This window comes from Varroa destructor, unplaced genomic scaffold, assembly GCF_002443255.2.
Source record: "Varroa destructor unplaced genomic scaffold, Vdes_3.0 BEIS01000005.1, whole genome shotgun sequence".
NCBI lineage: Eukaryota > Metazoa > Arthropoda > Arachnida > Mesostigmata > Varroidae > Varroa > Varroa destructor.
The window spans coordinates 1,019,293-1,044,662 of NW_019211458.1; the positions used below are offsets into that span (position 1 = coordinate 1,019,293).

Below are 25,370 nucleotides of genomic sequence, written 5' to 3' on the forward strand. Positions count from 1 at the left end.
GGACAGATGCTAATGCAGCTGATTTTTGAGTATCGGATCGATCAGCTGGTTAATCTTCTTCCGTAAAAAAAGGCCAACCCCTAGCGATTATGTAGCAGACTATCATGCCGCCGAAAAACAATAATACCGTTTTATTGCTTACTGGTATATGATATTGTACTGGTAATACTGGAGACTGCTTGTTCACATCGGTTAAACCAAGTGACCAGGATGCAGTGTCTGATGTTTTCTTTAAGAAACAGTTATTAGGCTCTTGAGGTATATGTCATTTGTGACGACCGTGATGGGGGTTAGTTTTATGACAGTACTTTCTGTGTTATTTTGGTTTTTTTTCAAAGGCGTGGCGAAGAAAAATGATGAGTTAAAAGCAAGAAAATCATGTCTCATCACATCCTTCTCTATCCAACTTCCACGACGCAATACCATAATGAAACAATGATGCCTGGGTGTTGTAACGCTGTTATGTTAAATGGGATTGGTGACAACTGAAGAATGCCATGTACCCTGTACTGATGATGCGCGAGATAATTATGCTGCGGGGCAGTAACATTGTATTTCTTGTCTTTACTGCCGGCAGAGGCTCTGATATAATAGCAGATTTGTTCTTTCCTAAAAATGTAAACTGATATATATATATATATATATATATATATATATGGGTGGGTGTGTGTGTGTGTGTGTGTGTGTGTGTGTGATACATAGTTACACATATACGAACGAGTTGGCACACATGGACAGACAGACGAGCATGTCCCCATAGTAGACACGTTTACATAAAACTGACGGAAGCATGAAGGTCAATAATATAGGATGAAAGATAGATATTGTATCAATGAAATGTGTTTGAATTTTGAAACACAAACAGCGATGAAACAGAAACATAATATAACGGCACATATTTCAAAGACCTTCCCCTGTTCGCCGCTTTGCACCTACAAATCATAGCGGTGGACATCGCGCGTCCAGTCGTACTGAAACCGTCACGCACAGCCAGCTATCACCGTGCGCCAACGATCGAAGGCTCTGGCTTTGTTTGCAACATGATTTCGACTTGTTTTTAGGCCCGTCCTGCTGCGGTCACAGCAGTGTCCAACTTCGGCCTCTTTGGTCGCCAGACGCTGGTAAATAGCCGGTGGGAGCGGGATATAAATAATAGATAGGTGTACTTAGGCACGATGAGAATGTATCATAATAAGTAGAACTGATGTTATAAAATAGAAGTTGAATGGTTGGAAGTGTAGTATACGATCACGTCATGACAACAATAATGTTAAGATACTGTTGACATTGCTGGTGTAGTAGATTTACTGACAATGACGATTAACAAATGGAATCCAATAACCACCGGTGATGGTAATAATTAGTTGATAATAACAAAAAAACATGAATGTACTGATGATGATGATGATCATAATGTTAGTAATAGAAAAATATAATATTGAAACTACGGATGAATGTAGGACACGGACGAAGGAACAACTCTCGGCTTAATTAGGGTAATAAAGAAAAATTCATATATATATATATATATATGAAGAGGTACGTCGCCCGCCAACCCAAGGAAAGTAACCGTAATTCTGTGTTCCGACTGTGTTTTTTGAAAACAGTGCGATCTAGTGTGACTTGAGATATACACACATAAATATGTATACCTAATAAATTTTTCACCGAGTATCTGTCATTATGTGAATGAATAGGAAAAAGCTAAAATATACTAAAAGAAAAGCACCAATGTAACGATCCACGAGAAAAACGTTCGACCGCGATCTACCTCCAGTACTTAATTGCTACCACACATAATTCTGTTACGAAGGTCGCCATTCGAAAAGCCGCGCATGTTTTCAAACTCCCAAATTGTCCTCGGCAAGAATTGCCTACCATCAGTAGATGTGCTATGATATCAGTTGATAGAATGCGTCACCGCAGCACCAAGGCCTAGGCTTGTGCCTGTCAAAAAGCCTTAATATATTGGCGTATATAATGAAGAATCGAGTGGTAGACAAGTAGCTTTGTTTATTTTGATTTTGATGATTTTTCTAGGGCCAAAAAAAGAAAAGTAGAGACGTGAAAATTGTCACAAATCGATTTTCAATACAGATTCTATTTTAATGTTACCATAAACCTTAATAACAAAGATTATTTTTCATTATTATGAGACAAAAGCAAGGCAAGGCGCAAAAAATAACATCGATCAGTGTGAATGCAATTAGATCACGCGTCCATACCTGAACAGCGCAACATTCTATATAATACATAAGAAAAGGAAAGCTGCTTTGTTTCTACCGATACATTCTAGCGTATTTGTTATTACCTACCTATTTTGTGTATTGTTCTTCGCTATGCTCAATTCGTTAACACGGATATCAAAGTAAATGAATCGATAACATTCGATAATGGGAAAAACAAAAAAAAAAAAAAAAACTACGGAAAAACAGTCAATGACAACACGCGGCAAAAATGAAAAACATGTCTCTATTTGTCACACAGTTTATCTCGTTTTTTTTTTTCGGTAATTGGGAGCACCTTCATTTATTTCTTATTCTCATTGTCATTACTAATCGCCGTGGTCGTATATTAGTTAAATATGACAGCAATTGCTTTCGTACACTATACGCTGCTAGACAATAGTATCGCTTTCTTTTTTTTATTTCTGGACAACTTATTGTATAAAAGATGGAAAATAAAGTACTTTATCTTTTCAATTTGTCTTCCCGTCTTTTTTAGTTGTTCATATTGGTTAGGTTAGGTTAGGTTAGCGTTGTTAATTTAGGTTCATTTGAGTTCAACCATTAAGTTTCAGTTATTCCGATGAAGCGCTAGGTCAAGTGTGTTACGACCACCAAAAAAAGCTGACACGCTTACGCATGCCTTATTATATATATATATATATATATATGCCTTATTACATATATCTGTCAAAATCGTTGACTTTAAAAACACTTGATCCGCTTGTATAATTGTCAGCGAAAATGATTTAGAATCACGGTACTGAGTGTCTTACTTCTATCTTCCGATCGGACGCTATTTCTAATTACCCTCAACGGTTATCGCCGTCTATTGAAGTTCCGATTTTTTACTGGCTGATTAACATTAATGATAAAGCGATAATTAAATAATAAAAGATGAACAAAAATACACAGACGTAATACGTTAGTCATTAGCACGCAGCAGTCGAAATGGTAGTTATTTACAACTATTACAGGTATTACAAACGAAAGGACTCATCTTAATTTCCGTCAAAAAGTTGACTATGGGTAGTAAAATGTTGTTCAATACCATCTCCGCCGGCGGTATTCTGCTCAGCTGCTGCTGCTGCTGCTGCTGACTTGAGTGAAATATCAGCGTTACCTCACGATACTAGAACGTGCGGTCACCGCTGTCATACACCGGGAGCGCAATAACACGTTATTTTTTATAGAAATTTTTTAAGCGGTCCACAATGGCCGACCAGGATGAGTGGTGGCGCTAGTACGAGGTGCACGACTCTCGATAACTGCGACAAAATCGATGCGACCACTCGAAAATGTGGCCGTTACAGTCCCTTATCGAGAAAAATCAGCGCAAACGGTAGTAGACTCTTCATTGATTACATGCGTATAAAATGAGATAACTATAGCGGGTCAAAAGTATGTGATGACACGAAAATACACTTTGGTCATCTATTATTAATCTCGATAATGACATGCAATGTAATAGAGAAGAGTAATATTCGTTCTAAAGAGTAAATGGCGATAATGCTACGTTTGATAAATTGATGCGAGAAAGTGTTCCTAAACAGCGATGATAATCTTCTGATAACCGTACGTACTAATGGGAACTGTTATAAGATCCTAGAGTTCTATCATCCTCAAAACGCGCGTTCACGGTGTGTTTTTCTCATCTGTACAAGTAATCGCTTGCTCTTTTTGAATCAAATATATATAGCTAATTTAGCTTGTTTTTATAAGCAACCACCTGTATCCAGCCAGCTTTGAAAACAATGTTAAAATCCTTGATGACGATACGTTAAGATCCCAATTTCTAAGCTTCAACAGCCTCGTGGATAGATAACGCTAAAAATAAACAGGTTCAGACAGCACCGACCCAATGCGAAATAGCCAGGGGCAATAATGTGATCAACCATTATTGTAGGAAAAAATCGAGCAATTTAGGTAAGTTTATTAAGTAATTTAAGTGAAGAAAACTGATATTAAATATGTACACAAACATTTACCTAAGACCAAAAAAAAGATACGAAACCTGGTCTAGGAGAAGATGGTGTGGAAAGAACTTGTGACACGTAACTTGTCTGAGAGTCCGGAGTTTGCCAGCAAAATAAGGTTGGTACCTAAGAGATACAGGTCAGTTCCCCGGAGCAGAAGCTGGAAAATGTCTGAAAGCGATAAATTTCTTAGTTATTTAATGATATACCAGATCTTCCAGCAGGTAGCAATACTCTACAGCGAAACAGTATTATTCGCCCCTAAATACACTTTTACAACGCACGTGCTCATCCGTCAGCAACGAACATACACATTACCTACATACAGACAACCAGGGGCATACAAACGCGTGCATTGATTCACAACGTAAGGCCGTACGCCAAGTTGGTAACATTCAGGTATTTAACTCTTACCCTACTACTTTGCCCAGTAACGCCGCTGCATAAAAGTTAACACACATACACATACACATACACATACACGCACGCACATTCGTTATATGATACATGAGCGTACTTAAATGTCAGTTTTTTACTGGCTGGTTATTTGTTATCAGAGCGATGTACAAGCGACTTCTACAGATTGGTTGCGTTCCCTGCGAAAAACAGTCATAAGCCAATAACTTTGACTGAAAACCCAATGGAAATCATTCATAGTGGAATAATATTTTGCTTGCTCTCCTCATATTGCGATGCCAGAAGTCGTCTGCCGCTGCTCGGTAGCAAGAAGATTGTTAAGCCATGTTGGATAATTGTAAATGGTGTCGAATAAAAATGAAGCCTATGCAGCAATAGTTTTCCGCAACGAAGAAACACACCTACATCACTTATCCATACGTACGAATATAACAATAATAATAATAATAATATAGTGTTCGGAGCGGAGAAAGCGGCAAAAGTAAGTCAAAGCTAAGTGCTTCATGGGTACGTTTTCTGTGATGAAACAGTGTTGCATGGCCTGATGCTAGATAGACTCTTCAGGACAAATCAATAAAACTGTTGACAGCAAAAGAAGATAAGGTATCTACTTGCAACGTTTCTATCAGAACAAACGAATTTTTTTTTTCTAACTTAAAACGCGTAAATGGATCCATAGATCAGGTTAAAAAGCATCCAACAAAGACACACGCACGGTCGTAATGGCCTCGTTTATGCTATGTAATAATGATGTGGACGGATCGGTGTCATGTAGGACTATAGGTTACCTTCTTTCAGCATTCCGTGGAAACCGGTAGCTGTATCCAAAGGCAAAGTTTTTTCAGGCCCAACTAGAGGTCATCGTCATAAGGCTTTTACCAGCAGCAACAATGATAATATTGATAAACTAGATTATTATACAATTAAGCTATTAACAATGTTAACGATGTCGACTAGTGTATCATACTCTGCAGGAAATAGAACAATTTGTGATGTCAGTAGCAAGAAAAGCAGACAAAGGGCGACAGAAAATGCCACTGCAGACCCACATATTACCTTGGCCATACTGTTAAAATCAGGCTAGAACCGGATAAACGGTCTTATTGGCAGTCTCAAGTCACCATTCAATAGTAAAGAACCCAAAAACAAAGGCCAACAAAAGGATCATTTATATAAACCTTATGACAATACGCATGTTGTTACACGTAAAATGAACGCAAAAACACGCATCCCTCTGCACACATCTGTACACAAGACGCGACTCTCATGGTACGGTAATCCTAAGTTCGAGCGGGCCTATGGGTACAGCGAACCCAGGGAGTCGAATGAATACAGAAATAAAAAAAAAACCTAACCCGAATCGAAGATCAAAAGCACTAATAACGATATATTACTAATACTGCTAGTAGCAGCAGTACTAACAATATTGATAGCGAAGTGTGTACGAGATGAATGATATAATAACAATTATTTATTACTATAGCTATTATACCGATTATAGTGTATGGAACAATCATACTGAGGTGTTGATAGAAAATATAATGTCACAGAGCTGACGAAGTTAATAACTAGATATCAGTAATAACGGTAAACCTAATAGGTAAAACCTAACTGAAGAACACTTGAGACCGTCAAATATACGATAGGCGAATGCGATACGTAAATAAAACATAGACGGAACGATATAAATAAATTAACGACTGCTTTTTCGTGGCTGGCTACAAGTTGCGTGTGTACCGGTTGTTCAAAGAGACACGAATGTTCACGCATCCATAATGCTGATGACGAAAGTGAGCGCAAAGAGTACGCAGGACAGAGATAAGGAGCGTATGTAATGTCCATTGATAATACAGCTTCGTGAAGACACTGAGGAAGCACGTGAAATTAATGAATGGCACACCGAAAAAATGACAAACACATAGACAGAGAGAATGTTACGAGAGGCATAACAACGGCGATAACAACAACAACAAAATGTAAAATATATTAAATCCAGTTTTTCTCTTTTTTCCAATAAACCTCTTTTTTAACACAACTCACAATATGTATTTATTTTAGTATAGCAACGGCAATTGTTCGGCAGTGGAATTTGATTTGGAAATAGTTGTTTGCCCGGACAATTTAAGTCAATGATATAATGCTTGTTGCCAGCGATGACCCTCGTCCAAGCAGCTTTCTATGGCAACAAGTTGGTTAATATGAATCAATACCCCTTTAAGATAGAAAATCAAGAGAGACGTCGGGCTAGGTAAAATGTAACATCTCGACTGAGGTAGTTCAGTTTTCGGTGGGTTAATAAGAATGTGTGAGACCCAATGTTGTCAAAATGAAACATCACTCCCCTCTTGTCTCTCACATCTCCCCGGATGCTTTATGACAAGATATACTGCCTTAAGTGGCCAAGTATTCAGCTGAAATAACACTTTGGTCATTCGAAGAAAGTTATCTGATAATCTTTTCGAATTCACAGCATCACCATCTGGAGATACTTTAGCTCTTATCTTATGGGCATAGCTACGTTATTTCCCAACATTTTTCACTATTGGAAGTTTTTTACAGTATTTTTACAGGAAAAGGGTTGTCATTTTTCAATTTCGGAAGATGATCAACCATGTAACTCATATAGTAATCGGCTGAATACCCAGATGCCTGCCCAGTTGACGTAATCGCTGCTTGTTAGACGTCCTTGAGCAGTCCATTTATATGCTTTTGCGTTTTCTGCAGTCTGGCGAAGGCTCATATATGGGTTCTGAATGGTCAAAGGCTTGACCCGCACATTGTTTTCGATGCTGAAATTATGCTTCAAAGGCGAGCAAAACACGTCCTAACCGTGCAATCAACCACAGTGTTGAATCAATTTGCTCTCGATTCTAAATGGTACTGAGTCCTGTGCCTTAACTTAAAAGCCATCATTAAATACGCTTTTGAGATTTCTAACTTCTGAAACTTGCAATTAAATTAAGCAAGGGGTCAAACAATAGCCTTTAAATATGGTAGACAACTGTTTCCCTTCTCTTCTCTCATCGAATTTTGTGAGTGGCGCTAAAATTCAAAACAATTCTGCGACAATGTACCAATTTACGGCGCAATACGATACTATAGAATAGCTATATTATTACTATAGCTGATCCTATAGACTACATTTCATGTGGAAGCCTTAGTACGGAGTACCGATTTCACTTCTAAAGTATTAATAATAAAAAAAGACGAACAGTGTACTATAAGCACCCAAAGCGTTTCAATGTCATTGAAGCTGCGGAGTCCTGATGATCAGTCAGTCACCTTTCCACCTGAAGTTACTGGTTAGCTTAGTAGACCGCTCAGTATTTATGTTATACGGCGGTTGCGACTTCTCAGTGAATCAGAGCTACTGATACGTTTCTAGTTCTACGTCCGGCATTGTCGTTAAGCATTACATTATATAGATGGATTATATAGATTATATAGATTGGCAGATAAAGACGCTATCCACTAGGCTGGTTAATAAACCAAACACTCAATTTAGCTGTAAGCAGAAGTCCACTGGCTCTAAAGCATTCATTCTACGTAGATAAATCTCTGATATTTCAGATAAATTTTGATTATGTCAAAATTTTACAATTCCATTAGTTAGGAAGGTTTTGTGTAACTAGTAGCATAAATTGTAAACTTTTGGATACGTCACATGTGGTTCTATACGTACTGGTCTCATTTAATGAAACAGGAAATTTCTTGTACTCCTCTTTTCCATTTTAATGTTATTTCGTCACACCTGCTTCGAACATTTCCATACTGAGAACAAATAGTGCCTTATTTGCTCGCCCTAAAATCTGCCATGATTACAAAAAGTCGTCCTTCTACTTGAAACGTCCTGTTCGGTTAATAGTGTTCAATCGTCGAACTCTTATTCCTAAAATAATTACAGCAGTAACGAGGTTTCTGTCCTCATCGATTGCATCAGCGTAGACATTTCAGGAAAACAAAAAATGAATCACTGAATACCGATGGTCACCAGTAAATGACGTACTTACTTCTAAGTTCAGTAATCTCTGATTATCCTCAATCCGTGATTAACCAAACCCTTTAACTAAATACTTTATCCTTTCGTTTGCTAGCGGAACGTAGTTTAAATATTTTTCATGTTTTTAGACTCATTAAATAGCTCTCAACATCCTAATGATCAGAAAAATCTCTTTTCAACCGTGTGTTTAGGGACTTTGTCACTTTCCTCGCATCCCAATTGAGATTTGTTTAAAGAAACACAATAGCTATTTTGATAGGAACAAGTTCTCGACCCAACTTGCCGGAACGATAGGCGACGCGTCGTCTTTATCTCACTACCAAAAGCCAATAGACAATTGTTTACCTCCAAATTGCAAATGTGAAAGCTGTCGTCTGATATCTGGGTAGGTATAACCCAGCGGAAGACATCAGAATAATGGAATGCCATAGCAGACGATTAAAAAATACAGAAGAGCTTTTTACCAAATATGATAGATTCTAGCTCGAAATTTTAGCATCATATATAAAACCAAAGATCCTGTCCTTGTTGCCATGTTTAATAACACAACGTTGGTTTACGGATTTTGTACATGTAGCTTGTTGGCAAGTGGCATCCGAGGAACTCATCAAGTTCAATTATCAACATTTTTAACATTGTAGTCATACCGCAGCCGCGTACCTAATATGAGAGAAGTCCGAAAATGGAGCATCCTACCGCAAAAAGCTAATAGAAGTTTGTTCTCTTTGAATGTTGAAGGACCTTTTGAAGTTCTATCTACCTACCTACCTACCTACCCCATAGCTTTCTTCAGTAAGTCAATTCGCATTATAATGTCTACTTGATCGCGCGCTACCATATGCATACATTGCTATTTAGCTCAGGCTAGTCTCAATTAACCTAGCCTTATTTTTCTACCATTTACTCCTACTGGAAATAGGACGGCTCTTTGTTAACATAGATTTTGGAAAGATTAAATGACTCTTTGCTCTAATCGTCAGCGAGATACTTATCATGTTCCTGTTTCATTTTGTTTAGAGACTCTTTTAGATTCTTAAACAATCGGACCCATTAAAAAAGTCGGAATCTAAGCTAGAGTTTACGGACTTCTCGGCATTTCAACAACTTACGGATAAAACATATGGTCAATGTACCGCGTTTTATCCTCAAGGCAGTAGTAAATTGGAAGAAAATCTTAGTTTAGATAAAAATTTGCCTGTATTTGTTTTTGCTGGGGCCATTACGCAGCCTTAAAATTAAATTTTTGCTGTTCTTGAAACTACCTTATTTAGAATATTATATCTTTTAATAAAAAGTATAAAACCTAGCAACAACCATTGAAGTCAATTGAGTGAAGTGAACGCTCCGATGCGCTCGCTAAACGAATGATCAAATGAAAAAATTTCAAATCGTAGCTACTCATTGCGATGAAAAATATCCTATACTCATATAATTTGATAATAGGTAGGTAGACAGGAAAGGTAGCAGTTAATAAAAATAGGCTCGATCAAAGACTACGAGGGCATCTAGAAGCTTTTAGATGCTTCATTTTCTTATCATCGAAATCAAACATTTTATAACCAATTAGCAACGGTATTATTATAGAATCAAAAGTAGATTAACGCTTAGATTTTTCTCAATGCAAGCCTCGTCTTTAATTTGGTGCACAAATTATGCTGTTGCACGAACGACCTAACCCTAAGACTGTTTTTGAGTGGCTCGTTCGAAGATCACTAATGAAGCTGACCTGGGATGGACAGTGGCCTGTTTTTGCATTGAACTGGGCTAACTAGCTTTGCTCGTTATCCTTCCATAAATAGCATTTCAAACGAAGATGAACTAAGCTACTACTAACAGAGATGCATGATATTTGTAATTATGCTTCCGCAAAGTTATTCATTTTTTTTTTCCCATAAATAAAATGAGATTCATCTGATGACGCCAGATTAGCGCTGATGTCGTTGCGCCCATATAGAGGTTTTCAACATCGCCTTTACGAACAGATTCGGAATAGGTCTGAATACATTTGGAACACTTGTTAGCACCATTTGAGATAGTATTTTATTCAAGGTAAAACGCAGAATAGACATTTAGTTTTTGGGGCGCGGATTATATGAACCTCCGCTTAGATTGAGGGCACCCTTAATGCATTTAATCTCGGATCTATTCCGACGACAAATTGCTTTCCTGGATTTGCCATGATCATTTCCGATGCCAAATTATGAACGAGGAACGATTTCACGAATACCTTATGACATCAGAATCACCATTATAGAGCTATGTACTATCTACTACGTTAAATAAATGAATACATCTAGGCCGTGATGTTATTTTTGAAAAAAACAAGCATATTTCGACTATTTTTCTAATACAAACATCATAAATATATTTTAAGCTTTACATGGTACGTTTTTCAAAGCTGTAAAAATGACGCGAGGATTACAACTAAATAATGCATTTACCTCTAACAAAATTGCGATCTCTAACCTTTTGAATGTGGTGCCAAATTATTCCTCACCCAAGTACAATCGCAAGTATTGTTCAATGATTTCCTTTACCGAGGTTGGCCATTTGATATGTTGAGTACATAGCATTTGACCTTTCCAATATCTCCATTATTTTACTAGAAATTTTTTGTTTATCGTACAGTCTTGAAACAGACTAAATTTCTCAATAGAAGCAAACAATTTAAAAAAAAAGTCACTCAGACCTTGTTTGTCCAACTCTCTAGAATGTATTAACGAAAACATAAGATTTGACTTCTGATGATTGCAGAAATAAGATGTTCTTCGCTTGGATAGATCAAGCATTCGACTTCACTTGGAAAGTCTGTTTACTTCTTTTGGTTGATTTGGGAGTTTGTATTGTTAGTAGATTTTAGGCATCACAGTAGATCTGTGCGTTGAAAAACCAGAATGACATCTGAGAAAATTTGCCGGTCTTACACCCGTACTAGCGCAGCAGAGGGTGGAGTCGATCTGGACAATGCGGACATCTCAGGCTCATGCTTATCGGCGCGCACCTTTATCATCGTGCTACGTCAGAGAATTTATTTTGAACATACTGGAAGAAGTTACATGTCCAGTCTGAGTCGACCACAGATTTTGCGGCGCCTCACTGGTGACGACCATCGCGCTAACGCATCGCCAGCTGACGGGTCGACAACAAAGAATAGAATTGTAAACACGTCAACGAGCGGTATTTATTTTGCCCACATATTAGCGTTGCAAAAGAATGCACGCTATAAAGAAGAATTATCCCGAAAACTCATCAATCGACTCAAAAGCAACTAATTATTTAGCCCCCGAAGGCCTATGAGACCGATAACTATAACGGTTTGAGATATTGAAAGGGAGCTAAAATAGGAAGCGCGAGTCCAACACCCGGTTTACGCAGTTATGCTTTTAAAAACTTCACCGCAACTTCTAGAATAATGTACAGGCTCTGAGCAGTCGATGTGGTAATAAAAGCTTTCACCTAATCATTAGCATAATAAATTCGTGAGAACAGTGGCGGCGCTAAGAGATCCACTTCAATGGCTAAAAAGTGAAGTAGAATGAAGGAAAACTAAGTGCATATAGTCATGATGGTATTAGTTATACAAATGATTGGCTGTGAGCCCTAATAAAAGCACTGTGGAGACGAGCAGCAAAAAATACCTAATAACAGGTAATGGAAATGAGTAAATAAATAATTATATCTAGATGCAGTAAGATTTACATGCGTTGTTTGGCGTTATCCGTACGGTTGCCTCGTAAGCGCAAGGCTGAGACATTCCCCCATTAAGGAAAAGTCTTATTTGTAATGTATCGTGTAACATTCCTGATTCAGGAAGCATTTAACACCTTACTTGAGTAACTGCCGCACGCCCTGCTGCGTTTAGAGCCGGCGTCAAGGTAAAGTGAGGAAATATGGTGAGCATGTACACCAACCAGTAAGTAGATTGAATTTCGTTTTCTTAATGCCTTTAGCTTTGTGAGTAAGTTTTTGGACCACCTCTTCGATCTGGCATGGGGTCCTGCTTTCATTAGAAAGCCTATAGGTTTTGCTGGACTCATCTATGGTTTCCCCAATAGAGCCATAAATAGCTATTCTTACATGACCCTTTGTGCGAGATGAAAAAGTCAAAGGAGAAGGTCAATGCAACCGTCCTCTGAAGTGCACTTTCGAAAATGAAGGCCAACTTTAACTGATATCTACTTACGAAATTTTTCGAAAAACTCACAAGCATGAAACGTTTATTTTGATGTCGCGTTTAACTTCAAAAGGATAAGCGTTTATTTGATAGATCTGGAAGATATGATCGTCAAAGTTGGACATTATTAATATTAAGAGAATCGGAAGGCAGAAGATGCTTAAAACCATGAACATTGTTTAAGCGTGATAGCCATGTTGAAATTGTTTAGCTAATTAATGAGCTACACACATAAACGTATTCTGAGCTAACTTGAAGGAGTTAGAGATGGGCAAGAATAAAGCTTAAGGTATCCGATTAACACGAGTTGGCACCGGTATGTATACGTGTCAGTAAGAAAAGGGTCAGATATTCTATTATACGTCTATGGGGTCAACATTGAGACCAACGTTATGTCTCGATCACTACTTATCGTGCAAGGTACCACGAAACAGTAGTACAATGATGTAGCATCAGCTATGCTGGCTGTGCGGGTTCGCGAACGCGTCCAAGAGCGTAAGCGCTACCTCAAGTTCTTCCGCGCAACACGTACTATGTCATTTTTAAGAGAAGTGGAAGTGGCAAACAAAAAAGCAAAACATATCCAACGTAAAATACGCTATAACCTGGCTGTAGTTAGTGGAGTATTCTACAGAATAAAATATTCGATTAGCTGTGTGCTAGAGAGAAATAATGGTGTATCACTGAAGTAAGGTTTTGGTATGTTAGACGACTTTTACGCTTAAAGCTGGATATTTAAACGCCCAAATTACTATAGGCAGTGCCAGTGCTATCAGCCGTGTGAGGATCGTAGCCTCCAGCAACTAATATTCCTCATGTAAGTTTTACAATCTAACTATATTTTCAACGGAGGTGATTCAGTTAGAGTTTTTCGTTACGGGATATCGCCGTTTTTTTTTTTTTGTTTGGGTCACAAGCTCTGACCCAGCCTCCACCGCACTAATTAGTTCTATCGTTACGAAGTCTACGCTTTTTTTTTGTGTACTATTTTGTCTCTGGTTGCAGTTACAGGCGTTCATGTTTTTAGATCGGCCATCATCTGTTATCTGAGAAAAACAGAATTTCATATTTCACGTATTTTTTCAGTTGTCGAACACAAGTTTTTGAACAAATACGACAGATACGTCCACCGTTCGGTATCTCTGTACATCGTGCGCGTAAACAAACTGGTTTTTGTGCTTAGCGTATCTTCTTAACATGAACGGTAAAAATTTGACAGTTCTTTACACTTGTGCTCAGCTTCTTCTTTGTTTTCTTTAACGCAAAAGACACCCTGTTTTTCCCATTGTCAAAAGAAGGCCTTACTAAGTTCAGCCAGATCGGCTTGTGCTCAGACAGTGAACGGGCTAATGACATTTCGGAAAGGTATTTCTCTATTACGCAACATCTACATGAGTTGAAATAGTTTACATTCGACAATGTATACATTTTCGCATTTAAGAAGTCGACTCGAAGTTATTCGTCGCTGAAAACCATCTAGTAAATGCTCCAAATTTGAAAACTGTAGGACATTCTGATTGAGACTACGAACCGCCCGCTAAATAGCGAATGGATCTAGCTTACGGAGGCACTTCCGGTGACCGTGTCACCAGCATCGATAGTAGACCTTCTTGGTGAAAACATTGGGCGATTTCAGTGGTGTGAAATAAAAATTGTTGTACTCAGCATTGTTAGAAAGACGTTAGGCGCTCGCTCGAAGCGTTTATTGAGTGGCGACATGATGATTTGAAACGGACGGAACGTTTGAGGGCTCGCGGGGTTGAGGCAGCAGCCGATCCACGATCCGTTACCGGTCCTTAGAGGCCGTTCGGGTTGCGGGTCCTGCCGCCACCGCTGCTTTGTATTAACTCTTGACTATAGATAGAGTGCTGTGAGTAGTATTGAAGTGTGAGTGAGTCTAGTGGTGAAGAAATTCACCGTCAGCAATCGAACCAGATTCGCCAATTGAATGGTTGGTAAATATTTTGCAAAGTCCCAGTCGTTTGTTAAAGATGCATGTGTAAGTTCAATCGATAAACAGACAGGATCTAGATAGACAGAAACACGTAACACGCACACAGTGATCTCGCGAACAGCGATCGTTACGTGTGTTTTACTTGAACGTTTTCATTCATTGAAAATTCATCTTGGCACTACTCAATTCGAAAACACTACTCAGTTTGCGAATGCGATACAGGGTACTTCGGAACTCGAACGAGGAGTTTTCGAGAAAGTGGTAGAACTCGGTATACGAAGCATACTTCTTAATAAAACTATGAGGCGCCTATATCGACCTCACCGTCAAATGTTAGTCTATGGAATAGACTGACTTTACAGATGCGTCTTGGGAGACGTACGAGTGCGCACGACATAATATCTGAATTGTGTGAAACTGATTGAAAATGTGCGCGTGCGGTGAAAAGGCTCTTCTAACTAGCTAATTAATAGCTAGCAGAACCGGGCCAAATAGTGAAGAACTATAGTTTATAAGCTGTCCCCTAAGCTGACTCGCTTTAGAAGCTTCTGGTGTAGCACAAAGTTTAGTAGTGTCTATGTAAATTTACAGTTAGCTTTTTTATTCAACATAAAACGAAACTGAGACTAGAGAGGTGTTAAAATAAACTTTAGTTTCGAAAATATTTTTTTACGACAAACTCAAATATTTTGACAGCCCCCGACAAGTAGGCGGTTCCGCGCCCCCAGTAAATAGAATCGAATTCACAGAAACTGCTGATAGTAGTGGTCCTTAACTATTTGGTGCTGACAAAAAACAGGACTTGGAATCTACCAAACGCAGCTCAGGAAGTGAAGTCAACTAATTCAGTACGTTTTGTTCCTGCTTTGGTACGCGCGTACATTCGAACACGAGATCTGAAATCATTCAATTAGGCGAGGGGAAGCCTCGCTTTACCATTTTTCTTGAGAGAAACATGCGGAATATGTCATTTTACTTTTTTGACGTCCTGTTAGTGAGAGTCGTCTCTATTGAAATAGTTTCAATTATCGTCGGTACCAAGCGTGTGTTGTGGTTAAAGATTGCTGTTTCGAGTAAGCATCGCACTATCTCGCAAACAATGTAACTGGAAAACTAACTCTGTCTCGAATTCTGCAAAGGGATTTAATTGCGTCGAAAAAAGCCTACACCGTTATCGTTTACAACGAAAGCATACTTCATCAGCATTTTGTTAGTCCTTGGCGCTTGCATGGCATTAGCTTGGAACGCATTGTTCTAATACTACGCAGATTCTGTAAGGTGTTCAGTCAGGATGGAAAGTTTCTAAATAATTCCTAGAGCTGAAAAATCAGACCACACACATTAAAGCTCTATCTTATTGGCGTGGCTGCTGCTAATCAGCTGTGACCAGCTGACTAACAGCATACGTGTGTTCACTTGTTTGCAGTACTTCTTGCACAGTTACATATCTCTCGATATGATCTTTTGATATCCAACGATTAAATAAAGATCGACATTATTTTGTGAATGGAATCTATCCCCCACCCACCTAAAAAATTGGCCTCGGAAGTTGAACACTCTATGCTAATCGATGCTGACTAGAGTTAGTGCTATGTTAAGGAACATCGTTGTGTACGTCAATGAATGTAAGCGTAATTCACGAGTCGTCGATCGCTACCAGACGTTACCTGGCTCAGTTCACAAATTTACCCGGGAGACGCTCACTGTTCATTGTATATCATACTGCTTCTATTGCTAGTCCTATTACTGATTAGCAAGCGTAATTGCATGCTTTTATTATGCGTGACAACAGCTAGGTAAGTTGTCGCAAATCGGCAGTACAAGAACTGGTGATATTGTTTTTCCACCCGTGCTTTAGTTAAGCTGGTCGAGGCTGGCTCATTGACTGTGGCCAGCTTAATGCAGAACTGCGATATATTAGCAGGTTGTTATCAGCTCACTTGTTCGCTGTATATTGCCAGTATTTTTTTTTTATCAAAGTTGCTTTCAGACGATGCCTTTTGGTAAGCAACCCCAAAGAAGAGAAGCTATTTTCATCTTTCGCATTGTTGCTGTCTATTACGAATCTCTTTGCTTAGCAATAAGGTTCGCTTCTTGTGGACTGATCTGTGGGTATTGTCGAAAATGAACTTCCAAGATGATACAGCCAACAGCAAAATATGCAGCAATAAAATCCGTATAGTTTTCATGTATTGTTAGACTTTAGAAAGTTAACGCTGCTGATAGCAGCTTTCCGAAGTAGTATCTCAACGTTTTACTCGATTCAAACTCTTTCAACCTGTATGTCTTCCGCCGTAGGTTCGATTAATCGCCATTTTCAATGAAAACTTATTGATATCGTCTGAGACATTCCGCTGCACGTTAGACCAGTTGCTGGGCGGATCAGGGGTTAAAGTTTGAACGATGACAACATATTGGCTGGACTGCTTCTTTTTTTTGAATGTGTCCAAAATGGTGAGGGAAAGCGGATTGTCGCTTTTTGATACACATCCGGTTGCAGAGTAGCTAGAAGACTAGTCTTGTGGGGCATTACTTCTTATAACGCAGCGGTTGTTTTGTACTATGCCTTACTATTGTCATCATTACTATAAGTAAATTTATTAACCAGCCATTTTAACGTAGTTCAATCAGCGATATGTGTTGCTAGGTCACAATTGTTTTATTGCACGAAGCGATGTTCTTCGTGCATTGACTGGCCGAACTTATTAAAACTGCTTCAGCAGGGTCCGCAGTGTTATTACCATATTTATTGCCAAAGTTTCCAAGTTTTGCGTTATTGTTTCCGATAGTACTCTATCTACTACTCCTAATGGTTGGGCAAATTTTATTATTTCAAATATTAAAAAGCGTTCTCCCGAAAACATATTTCTTATGAACAGGAGTGTGGTTAAGAGCTAATAATATGACTAAATAATCCTAGCTCGTTCTATAGCTCATAAGGCGACCGCATTGTTTCGCTGTTTCACGAGCAGCGTGAGTCATTCACGATCCCCTGATAGCAGTACAGTTGTCTCCGCTAACTTTAAGCGCTGCCCCTTGTACAATGTTGTGGTGCAAAGACCGCCTAAGGAGCAACAATATTTTGATCAAGTCAGACGTTTTTTATTCAGTCAGGAGCCAGAGCGTTCAAGTTGTATGATAAATATATATATTTTTTTTTACTAGAATAACGCTCTGCTACTTTAATCTCTGAATGATCATCATTGAGTAATGCGTTAAACTGGAAAATGGATTTTCCATACGGGAGATGGTGTAGGTTCTAAATGTCCCTTCATACAGCTGAGACACAATCCTAGAATATGCAGCCATTGCTACACGACCGCAGTGATTTAGCCTAAGTATTATATATGGCACCTTTATTTTAGTTTGTACATAAATGACGCTTTTCGTGTTGCATATTGGCATCTTTTGCGATTATCTTGGAATTGGCCCGCGGAAGAAAGTCGATTTTGGAACCTCTTTAAGAGGTCCGATGAGCATAAGATTATGCACTGTTTGACTTGCGTGGATGAATCTCGTAGCGTAAAAGTAAAGAAGTAACCAAAGCTTTGGTTACTTCTCTAATTCGGTGGCGTTGACAAGAAAATCGGCAAATATTGAACACAGTTAAGATCTTCACATTGAGATATTTCAAAACCCGTAGAAATATGAAATATCGGTTTATTTATGGTCTATGTACCGTAACATTAGATTGAACAACTTCTCACAATTTATGTGCATTTCGATTAGCTACGTTTTACATTACATCACTAGCTTTGCGTATTAGAATTAGAGCGAGAAAACAATTCTTTTATAACAGCTGATTTATAACTCGCCATTATTTTTCGTCCACAGTGGAGTTGCCATAATGCGGGAACCAGAGGGCCGACTCCTGGAGATGTCGTGGGATGGGTTCGACGAAAGCATCCGTCGAGAACTAGACTGGTTCTGGCGAGACCAGCGAACTCTAACGGACGTTACGCTTTTTTGCGACGGTGGCTCAGTACGAGCTCACAAACTTGTGCTAGCGTTGTGTTCGCCGTATTTTCTTAACATGTGCATTGAAACACAGGCAGGCTGCAATAATTCAGTGATTTCACTGCGAGGTGTAGACGTGGCTGACTTCAAACTGCTTCTCGAGTTTATGTATCGTGGGCACGTTCTAATCGAAGAGAGTAAAGTAGATCATGTGGTCAAGTTGGCAAGGGCACTTTATGTTCGCGGCTTTGGATCCGAACGCGAGGTGAGAAAGAAACGGGAGCGCAACGGCAGTGTGGGATCAGTTTTTGCCGACTCAGAAGGGGAAGAAAATGACGAAAACACCCAACGTAGAAAGGTATATATTCGCCCTGAGGAAATCGCCCTTGATGATGTACCACCTAACCGAGTAACCCGAGCTTCGCTTGCCAATCAGGAGGTAGCCAGATCATCGCGGAGACTCTCAGAATCCCGCGGATTGAGTCCTGAGAAAAAGGAGTCTTCAGTAAAGGATAAAAATTGCCCGAAACGACCGCCCTTGATAGCTGCTAAATCACCAGAGAAATCAAAGAATACTACTCAAGATAAAGAATCTACAAAACCCTCGCCGCGTAAACTTCGCGAGAAAACGCCAGCAGCTGAAAATGAGGCCCCCAAAGAGGCAGCGAGCAAAAAAGATTCCCCTAATAAATATATTTGCAAATTATGCGACTTTACTGCTACCACTGCCACAATCCTGGCGACTCACCTCGTGCAAAAGCATCCGATGACCCCAAAGGCTGCGGAAACACCGACCAACGATAAACGCCTTTCTGAGAAACCTAAAGAGTCGTCAAAAGAAGATACTTCATCGCTTATATGTGATATCTGTGGCTTTACGGCAGGCAATGCGGGTGCATTGGGCAATCACCGTAATAGGCACAAGCAAGAAAGCATCGTGCCATCAGGGCCAGCTCAGGCTCCGTTAGGATCCAATGCGCAAATATCTGTTACCTCGCCCAGCCACACGGGTCCTGCCATTGCGACACCTTCGCCTCCTAAATCTTCGCCAGTTACTGATATGTACTTCCAAATGGCCAATTCTGAGCACTTCAAAATTATATATGACTGCCCAAAATGTATAAAGATCAGCTTTAAAACACCAAATATAATGACCCGTCATCTAATGAAAAGACATCACGGTGAAGCGGTACAGCCAATTACAAGGGTAAATTGCGGGCATTGTGAGCATGCGTTTGGACCTAGTGAACGAATGGATTCATTCGTTGCACATCTCAAGCAGGCACACAGCATTGATGCGCAAGAAGTCAAAGAAGTCATTCCCGTTCGAATCAAGAATGAGCCTATGGAGGATGATGCAGACCAATCGGCAGTGCACGATAATGGGTCACGCATGCCGGCCGAAGCCCGTGGAGCTCCCTTAAACGGCCCAGTGGATGCTTTGGCAAGCCAAGCGGGACATTCGTCCGGTCATCATCCGGTACGCGAGACCCTTGTAGATACCACCTCGAACGCTGATACAGAACGTGCGTCATCGCGCGGTAGCTTCGCCCTCAGCCCAACGTCAAGTGGCGGGGACCGAGCCATCGTCGCGGGTAAACGCAATCGGCTATCTCACGACGACGAAGCCACGATAGAAACATCTGAAGTAGCATCAGGATCAAATGCCCCAGCCGCCACAGCGGGAGTGACTACGCCACCTGGAGCGGACCTTTCACGTGTGAAACGTGAAGCCGATGCCAGTAATGAAATTGTAGTGGAAGAAAACGGCGTGTTCCACAAATGCCCTCAATGCAACTACCACACCTCGCAGGAACATTTCCTCAAACGACATATGATCGCCTGCCACAGTAACGGCAGCACTGAGGAACCGTTTTTGTGCAAGTACTGCAATTTTTCTACGGGCCATCGATCCACTATTAAGAGTCATCTTGTCATGGTACATCGAGATACGACGACAAAAGTGAAGGACTGCTTTCGAAACGCGGCGGAAATTAGCCGCCTCGAACAAAATCGCGAAGAGACAAGGAGCCGTTTGCACCGTTCCAGCGATCGAGGCGTGAGTACTGGAGCTAGCATGAGTAACACGAGCGACAGCAACAAGGTGACACGGAAGAGGAAGACTTTTCCCGGCTCTGGGCCTTCGTCGTCGTCGTTGTTAACAAGCGGAGCCAATGAGACATCTACGTCGTCCACGCCGGCTACCCGAGCTAAGCGAAGCCGAAAGTCCAGATCGGAACAACAGACAAAGTCGTCCGCTAAACTGAAGAGTCCCTCTCCAAAGACACCACGAAGTTTGCAAAAGCTGGAAGCAGCCCTTAAGCTCAAGAAGGCGGCACTGGCCAAACAGCGTCGGCGCTCGGACTCTGGAGCAGCGGGTGGTAATGCTTCTGGGACTGCTGGAAAGGAAAGTAAAGGTAGCAGATCAAGCAGTCGGCTGAGTACCACGGAACACAGCGTTTCCGAAGACCCCCAAGTTAGCGTGTCATCTAAGAAAGCGGCCTCTACGGGATCGGCAAGGTTGGTCCACACTTCTCAGAACTATTTTGAACATCTGTGCAGTATTTTACGTGATCTAAGGATTACTTTTTAAACAATTTGCTGCTTAGAAACGAATGAAATAGGTCCACCTATCAAAGAGTGATACATAAGGGAAGCCTCAAATTTCCCTTGGCGGTGTAGTGAACCGTTGTTTAAGTAGGTAAGTAGCGACACATTGACAGGCCGTGCAGAGGGCATATAGGAACATGTCTGTTCAATAAGCAAACAATACTATGGAATTTTGTTCTAAAAATAATTTGTAAACATTGCAAGGCGAACTCGTTCCTCGCTTCTTCTATAAACAAGTCTGCAGCTCCTGCCATTGAAAGTTGACTGCAAGTGAGTTTGTTTTTAACTTGGAACCGAACTGTGATCTCTGCAAGCAGAGTGTCAGCTGGAACAGCGGCGGCCTCGAGTGGACGGGATGTCCAAAAGGATGCCTCCGGTGACCACAAAGAGTGCGGCACCGGCAGCGCCGCTAAGGAAATTCCCGGCGCAGCAGCGGCTGCCGCCGCCGCTGCCGTCGTTAAGGAGAAAGAAACCAAGGAACTTAAATGTCCCGACTGCACTTATGTGGCCAAGAGTCATATCATGTTTGAAAAACACGTAAGCCTGCACAGCAGCTGCGACGAAACCAAGTTAGCCCTGTGCGAGCTTTGCGGTGTCGTCAAACTGAAAGTATCGATGGGATATCACATGAAAAGGCACGAGCCTCGAGATTCCGGGCCAAGCGGTACCGTAGGAAAGAGCACCTAGGAGTGTCGTGCGTGGCCACTGGCCACTCGCCATGCCAGGCATCTGAGGAAGGACTCAGCTAGTTGGACACCTATGCCAATCAGAAGCAGGTACTAGTAATGTCAGCTCAGTCTTTTACACAAATGGCAGCAGTTTCTACCCGCCCTTAAATTGATGGCCGCACGCAGTTGATTTCTTGCAACACTAGACTTTAGTTCTACCTAAATCTCATTTTAACAGCAAGTGGTTCCCCAACTTAGCATCATATTCGAAGCAGTTCTGTACTTGAGTTCGCTGCGCGATATTCGGTGATACAAGGTTTGGCTCTACTATTTTTTATTAGCGCTATTGAACGATTATAGATAAAACACAACAAATCAACTCAACTTACTACTCCTCAAGCATACGTGTAGAGTTCTGTTAAGGAATGTCTAATCATTTTATTCCGCATAAATTTTGCGATAATATCGTTATTTGAAACATAGAGAAAATGTCTCAATGGGCCTATATCGTTTCATTGCAGATGTTACTGCTGTCGATAAGGAACCAAGTAGCGTGGAAAGAAAAGTCGGATTCACTTCACGCAGCAATTACACGTAACCGATCACACCTAACGAAGATGAAGGTGCTGACGGCGAACAAGCAACGGACCAAATATAATTATCATAATTAGTATTACTAATTTTATTATATCATAATTAATATTAGCTGGATTAATTATTGCAATAGCCTGATGCTATATGGAGTCAATGCACAAGTCTCTGATAAATGAAACGGGCAGTGGATGAGTGCGATGAACGCGAATTTTATACAGAGAAAGAGCATGTATAAATCCTGTAGAAGAGGCAGAGGTATGTACATAAAACAATGATTCAAGGGAACATGAAGTGCCCGTAAGGTCCTAAATTTCGGCCGCATTCAGATCGGACATATACAATCGGATGCAGAGGTCTCCCTTTGATGGGTGGTCCGGATCGTGTTAAGGTCACTGTCCCGATGTTTTGGAATAAAAATACGAACCTAAACTGCAAACATCAGCTTGAGTCGAATCATATTCCACACCGTAGTCCTATCGCATCGTAACGTTAGGTGCAACTCCCAGTACCGATAAACATTTGGCTTAATAAATATGCTTTTCCGCCAAAAAGATTCATCGTAAAAAAAAACTCCTTATTATTCCTTGAGAAAAGGTCGTGCGTTAAACTCTTAAGCGAATCTGCATCTACTGAAGTAGATCTTTTTAAATTAATATCTTCACAGGAAATCAGGCGAAGTTTCAAGCTTGGAAAATTAACACATACTTTGTGCCTGCTTGATCATTATTTACCCACTTGGCTAAGTGCTTTTAATCGATGGTTATTAATGTTATGTAACTAACGGTTAAGTACTATTTGCCAAGATCCCAGAGGAATGCATAGCAAACTGCTTTTTAGTTAGTATTTCTTTCGTTCATTTTATTGCAATCCATACCTAATTATAATCCGAGTGAATATTGCTAGCTCTTACAGTTAATTAAGCAACATAAGTATCCCTATTGTGCAAATATAATAAAAGAATAATTAAAACTGAGGACGGTAACTTTGACGAGATCGTCGAGCGCCAGAATGCATGCACCTCCCATTCAGAGTCGCAAAACCAAGTTCAAATATATAATCCTCTTCGTAAAGATTTGCCTAAGCCTTCCTCATTAAAGCTGATATAAGGCCTATGTACAGAGATGTTGTGCTTTGGGTGCGTCTCGAATACAGTCATAAAGAGGGAAAATAATTTTGTAACGTCGGTTACCTTTAATATGCGCCGTGATAATGTTGTGATGTATTTAGTTCTAAAAGAGCTCCTCTAATTTTTCTAAATGTTGTTTATTGTATTAATATGGAAATAGAAAATAAAAGATGAATACGTAATCTTTATTAACCTGTTACACACGTTTGGTCTGTTATATGTTCAACAAAATGAATATTATGTGATAATTTTGATGGATTGACTCGAGCACTTTTTAGATTAGCTAACTATTTGTGAACGTTACGTTTACGAACAATCTGGATCCGAAGACCGCTTTTTGGCAGGGGCCGCGACAGATGGTAATGATCACGGAGCTGTTTAGAGTTGATACATCAATAAAATTGTCGGCTGATTGTTTTTGAAAAAAAAAAAAGCGGTAAGCTGAGATCACACCGTTAGCTGCATTCGAGAACATCCAAAAAATCCGAATTGTGAAACGTTTTGTATAATACGCAGGCAGCATGCCACACAAGGGGGATATTAGTCCCTTCGATTTCTGTTATCGTTATGAGATAATATTTGTTCTTTATTAATGATGGAGATAAAAATGAAAATAAACTGAAAACTGTCATACCAGCGAAAGGACTATATCGTAATGGTACCAATAAGAAACATGCCGTTTAATTTGTAAGCTTTTTTTATTATTCTTATTGTAGACCCGTTACAGTACCGTTGAAGCTATTCGTTGATCCTGTTGTATGCAGCAGCGTCGCAAACGAATGCAAGTAGCTTAGAGCTAAGCGAGTACGACAGAAGCCTTTTACGAGTCTGACAAAGATTCACCTTACGGATGTCTAACAGTAATTTATAACTACTCGTGATATTGTGGAATTGATAATGATGATAAAGTTTGTTATAACATGGTTGAGCGTTTTTGAGAGTGATTTTGCGTTACGCAGGGATGCCACACTCTTACGTGAAGATCGAATGGAATCGTTAAAGCAGATCTACTACGATAGCTAATATCGGCAGACAATTGCCTTCAAAGTGCGAACGCGCTCGTTCATCGGTAGTGTATGTTCTACTAAATTGCCATTAAAATTAAAATTTGCTCTAACATACCAGCATTACAAATGAAGTTAAAATAGGTGAATATAAACAGAGCAGAGGAACTTATGAAGAAGTTTCATTGCAAATGCAGAGAATTGTTCCTAAGGTATATTCCCTTTTTGACGTCTTTGATTCGGGTGCATCTCGTTTTCTATCGCTGCAATTATATGTGACCTTTTGCTGGAAAATATACCCTTATATCGGTCGTTCGATTTCGTTAGTGCTTGTTTAATGGGTAGAAATGTGAAAATTACGGCCTATGGAGCTCTTGTACATGAAGTTAAGCATAGATAGCTATGTATTCAAAAGAAAGAATGCAAGAGAAACAGATGTTTAACATGTTTATGAATCACTACTTAGTAGTAGTGTAAAGGAGTTACGTTCCTATTATCAGATGGTGTAATATTAACAAACTTACACACACCTATACATATATATATATATATATATATATATATATATATATATATATAAATTCCCAAACGTATATACATAACTATAAGGACGAACGTCAAGGTAGATCTATTGATGAGCGGATTCGCTCTCTTATTCTATATAT

At 39.9% G+C, this 25,370-nt stretch overlaps 1 protein-coding gene across 7 annotated transcripts in view; it reads left to right on the plus strand.

The window, feature by feature from the left end:
• Positions 1-24,385, plus strand: part of LOC111251640 (uncharacterized) — a 327,887-nt gene extending 303,502 nt beyond the window's left edge. For 3 of the 7 annotated variants that reach the window (XM_086991679.1, XM_086991681.1, XM_086991680.1), the window contains 3 exons: positions 18,581-21,223; positions 21,631-22,089; positions 22,503-24,385. In XM_086991679.1, the coding sequence (XP_086847805.1) occupies positions 18,581-21,223; positions 21,631-22,000 (3,013 nt within the window). In that variant the 3' untranslated portion in view covers positions 22,001-22,089; positions 22,503-24,385. Of the gene's footprint in view, positions 1-14,382; positions 14,744-16,115; positions 16,372-18,580; positions 21,224-21,517; positions 22,090-22,502 lie in introns of those variants that run through there. The other 4 variants (XM_022808396.2, XM_086991682.1, XM_086991683.1 and 1 more) reach the window with 4 other exon arrangements.
• Positions 24,386-25,370: the final 985 nt, after the last annotated feature.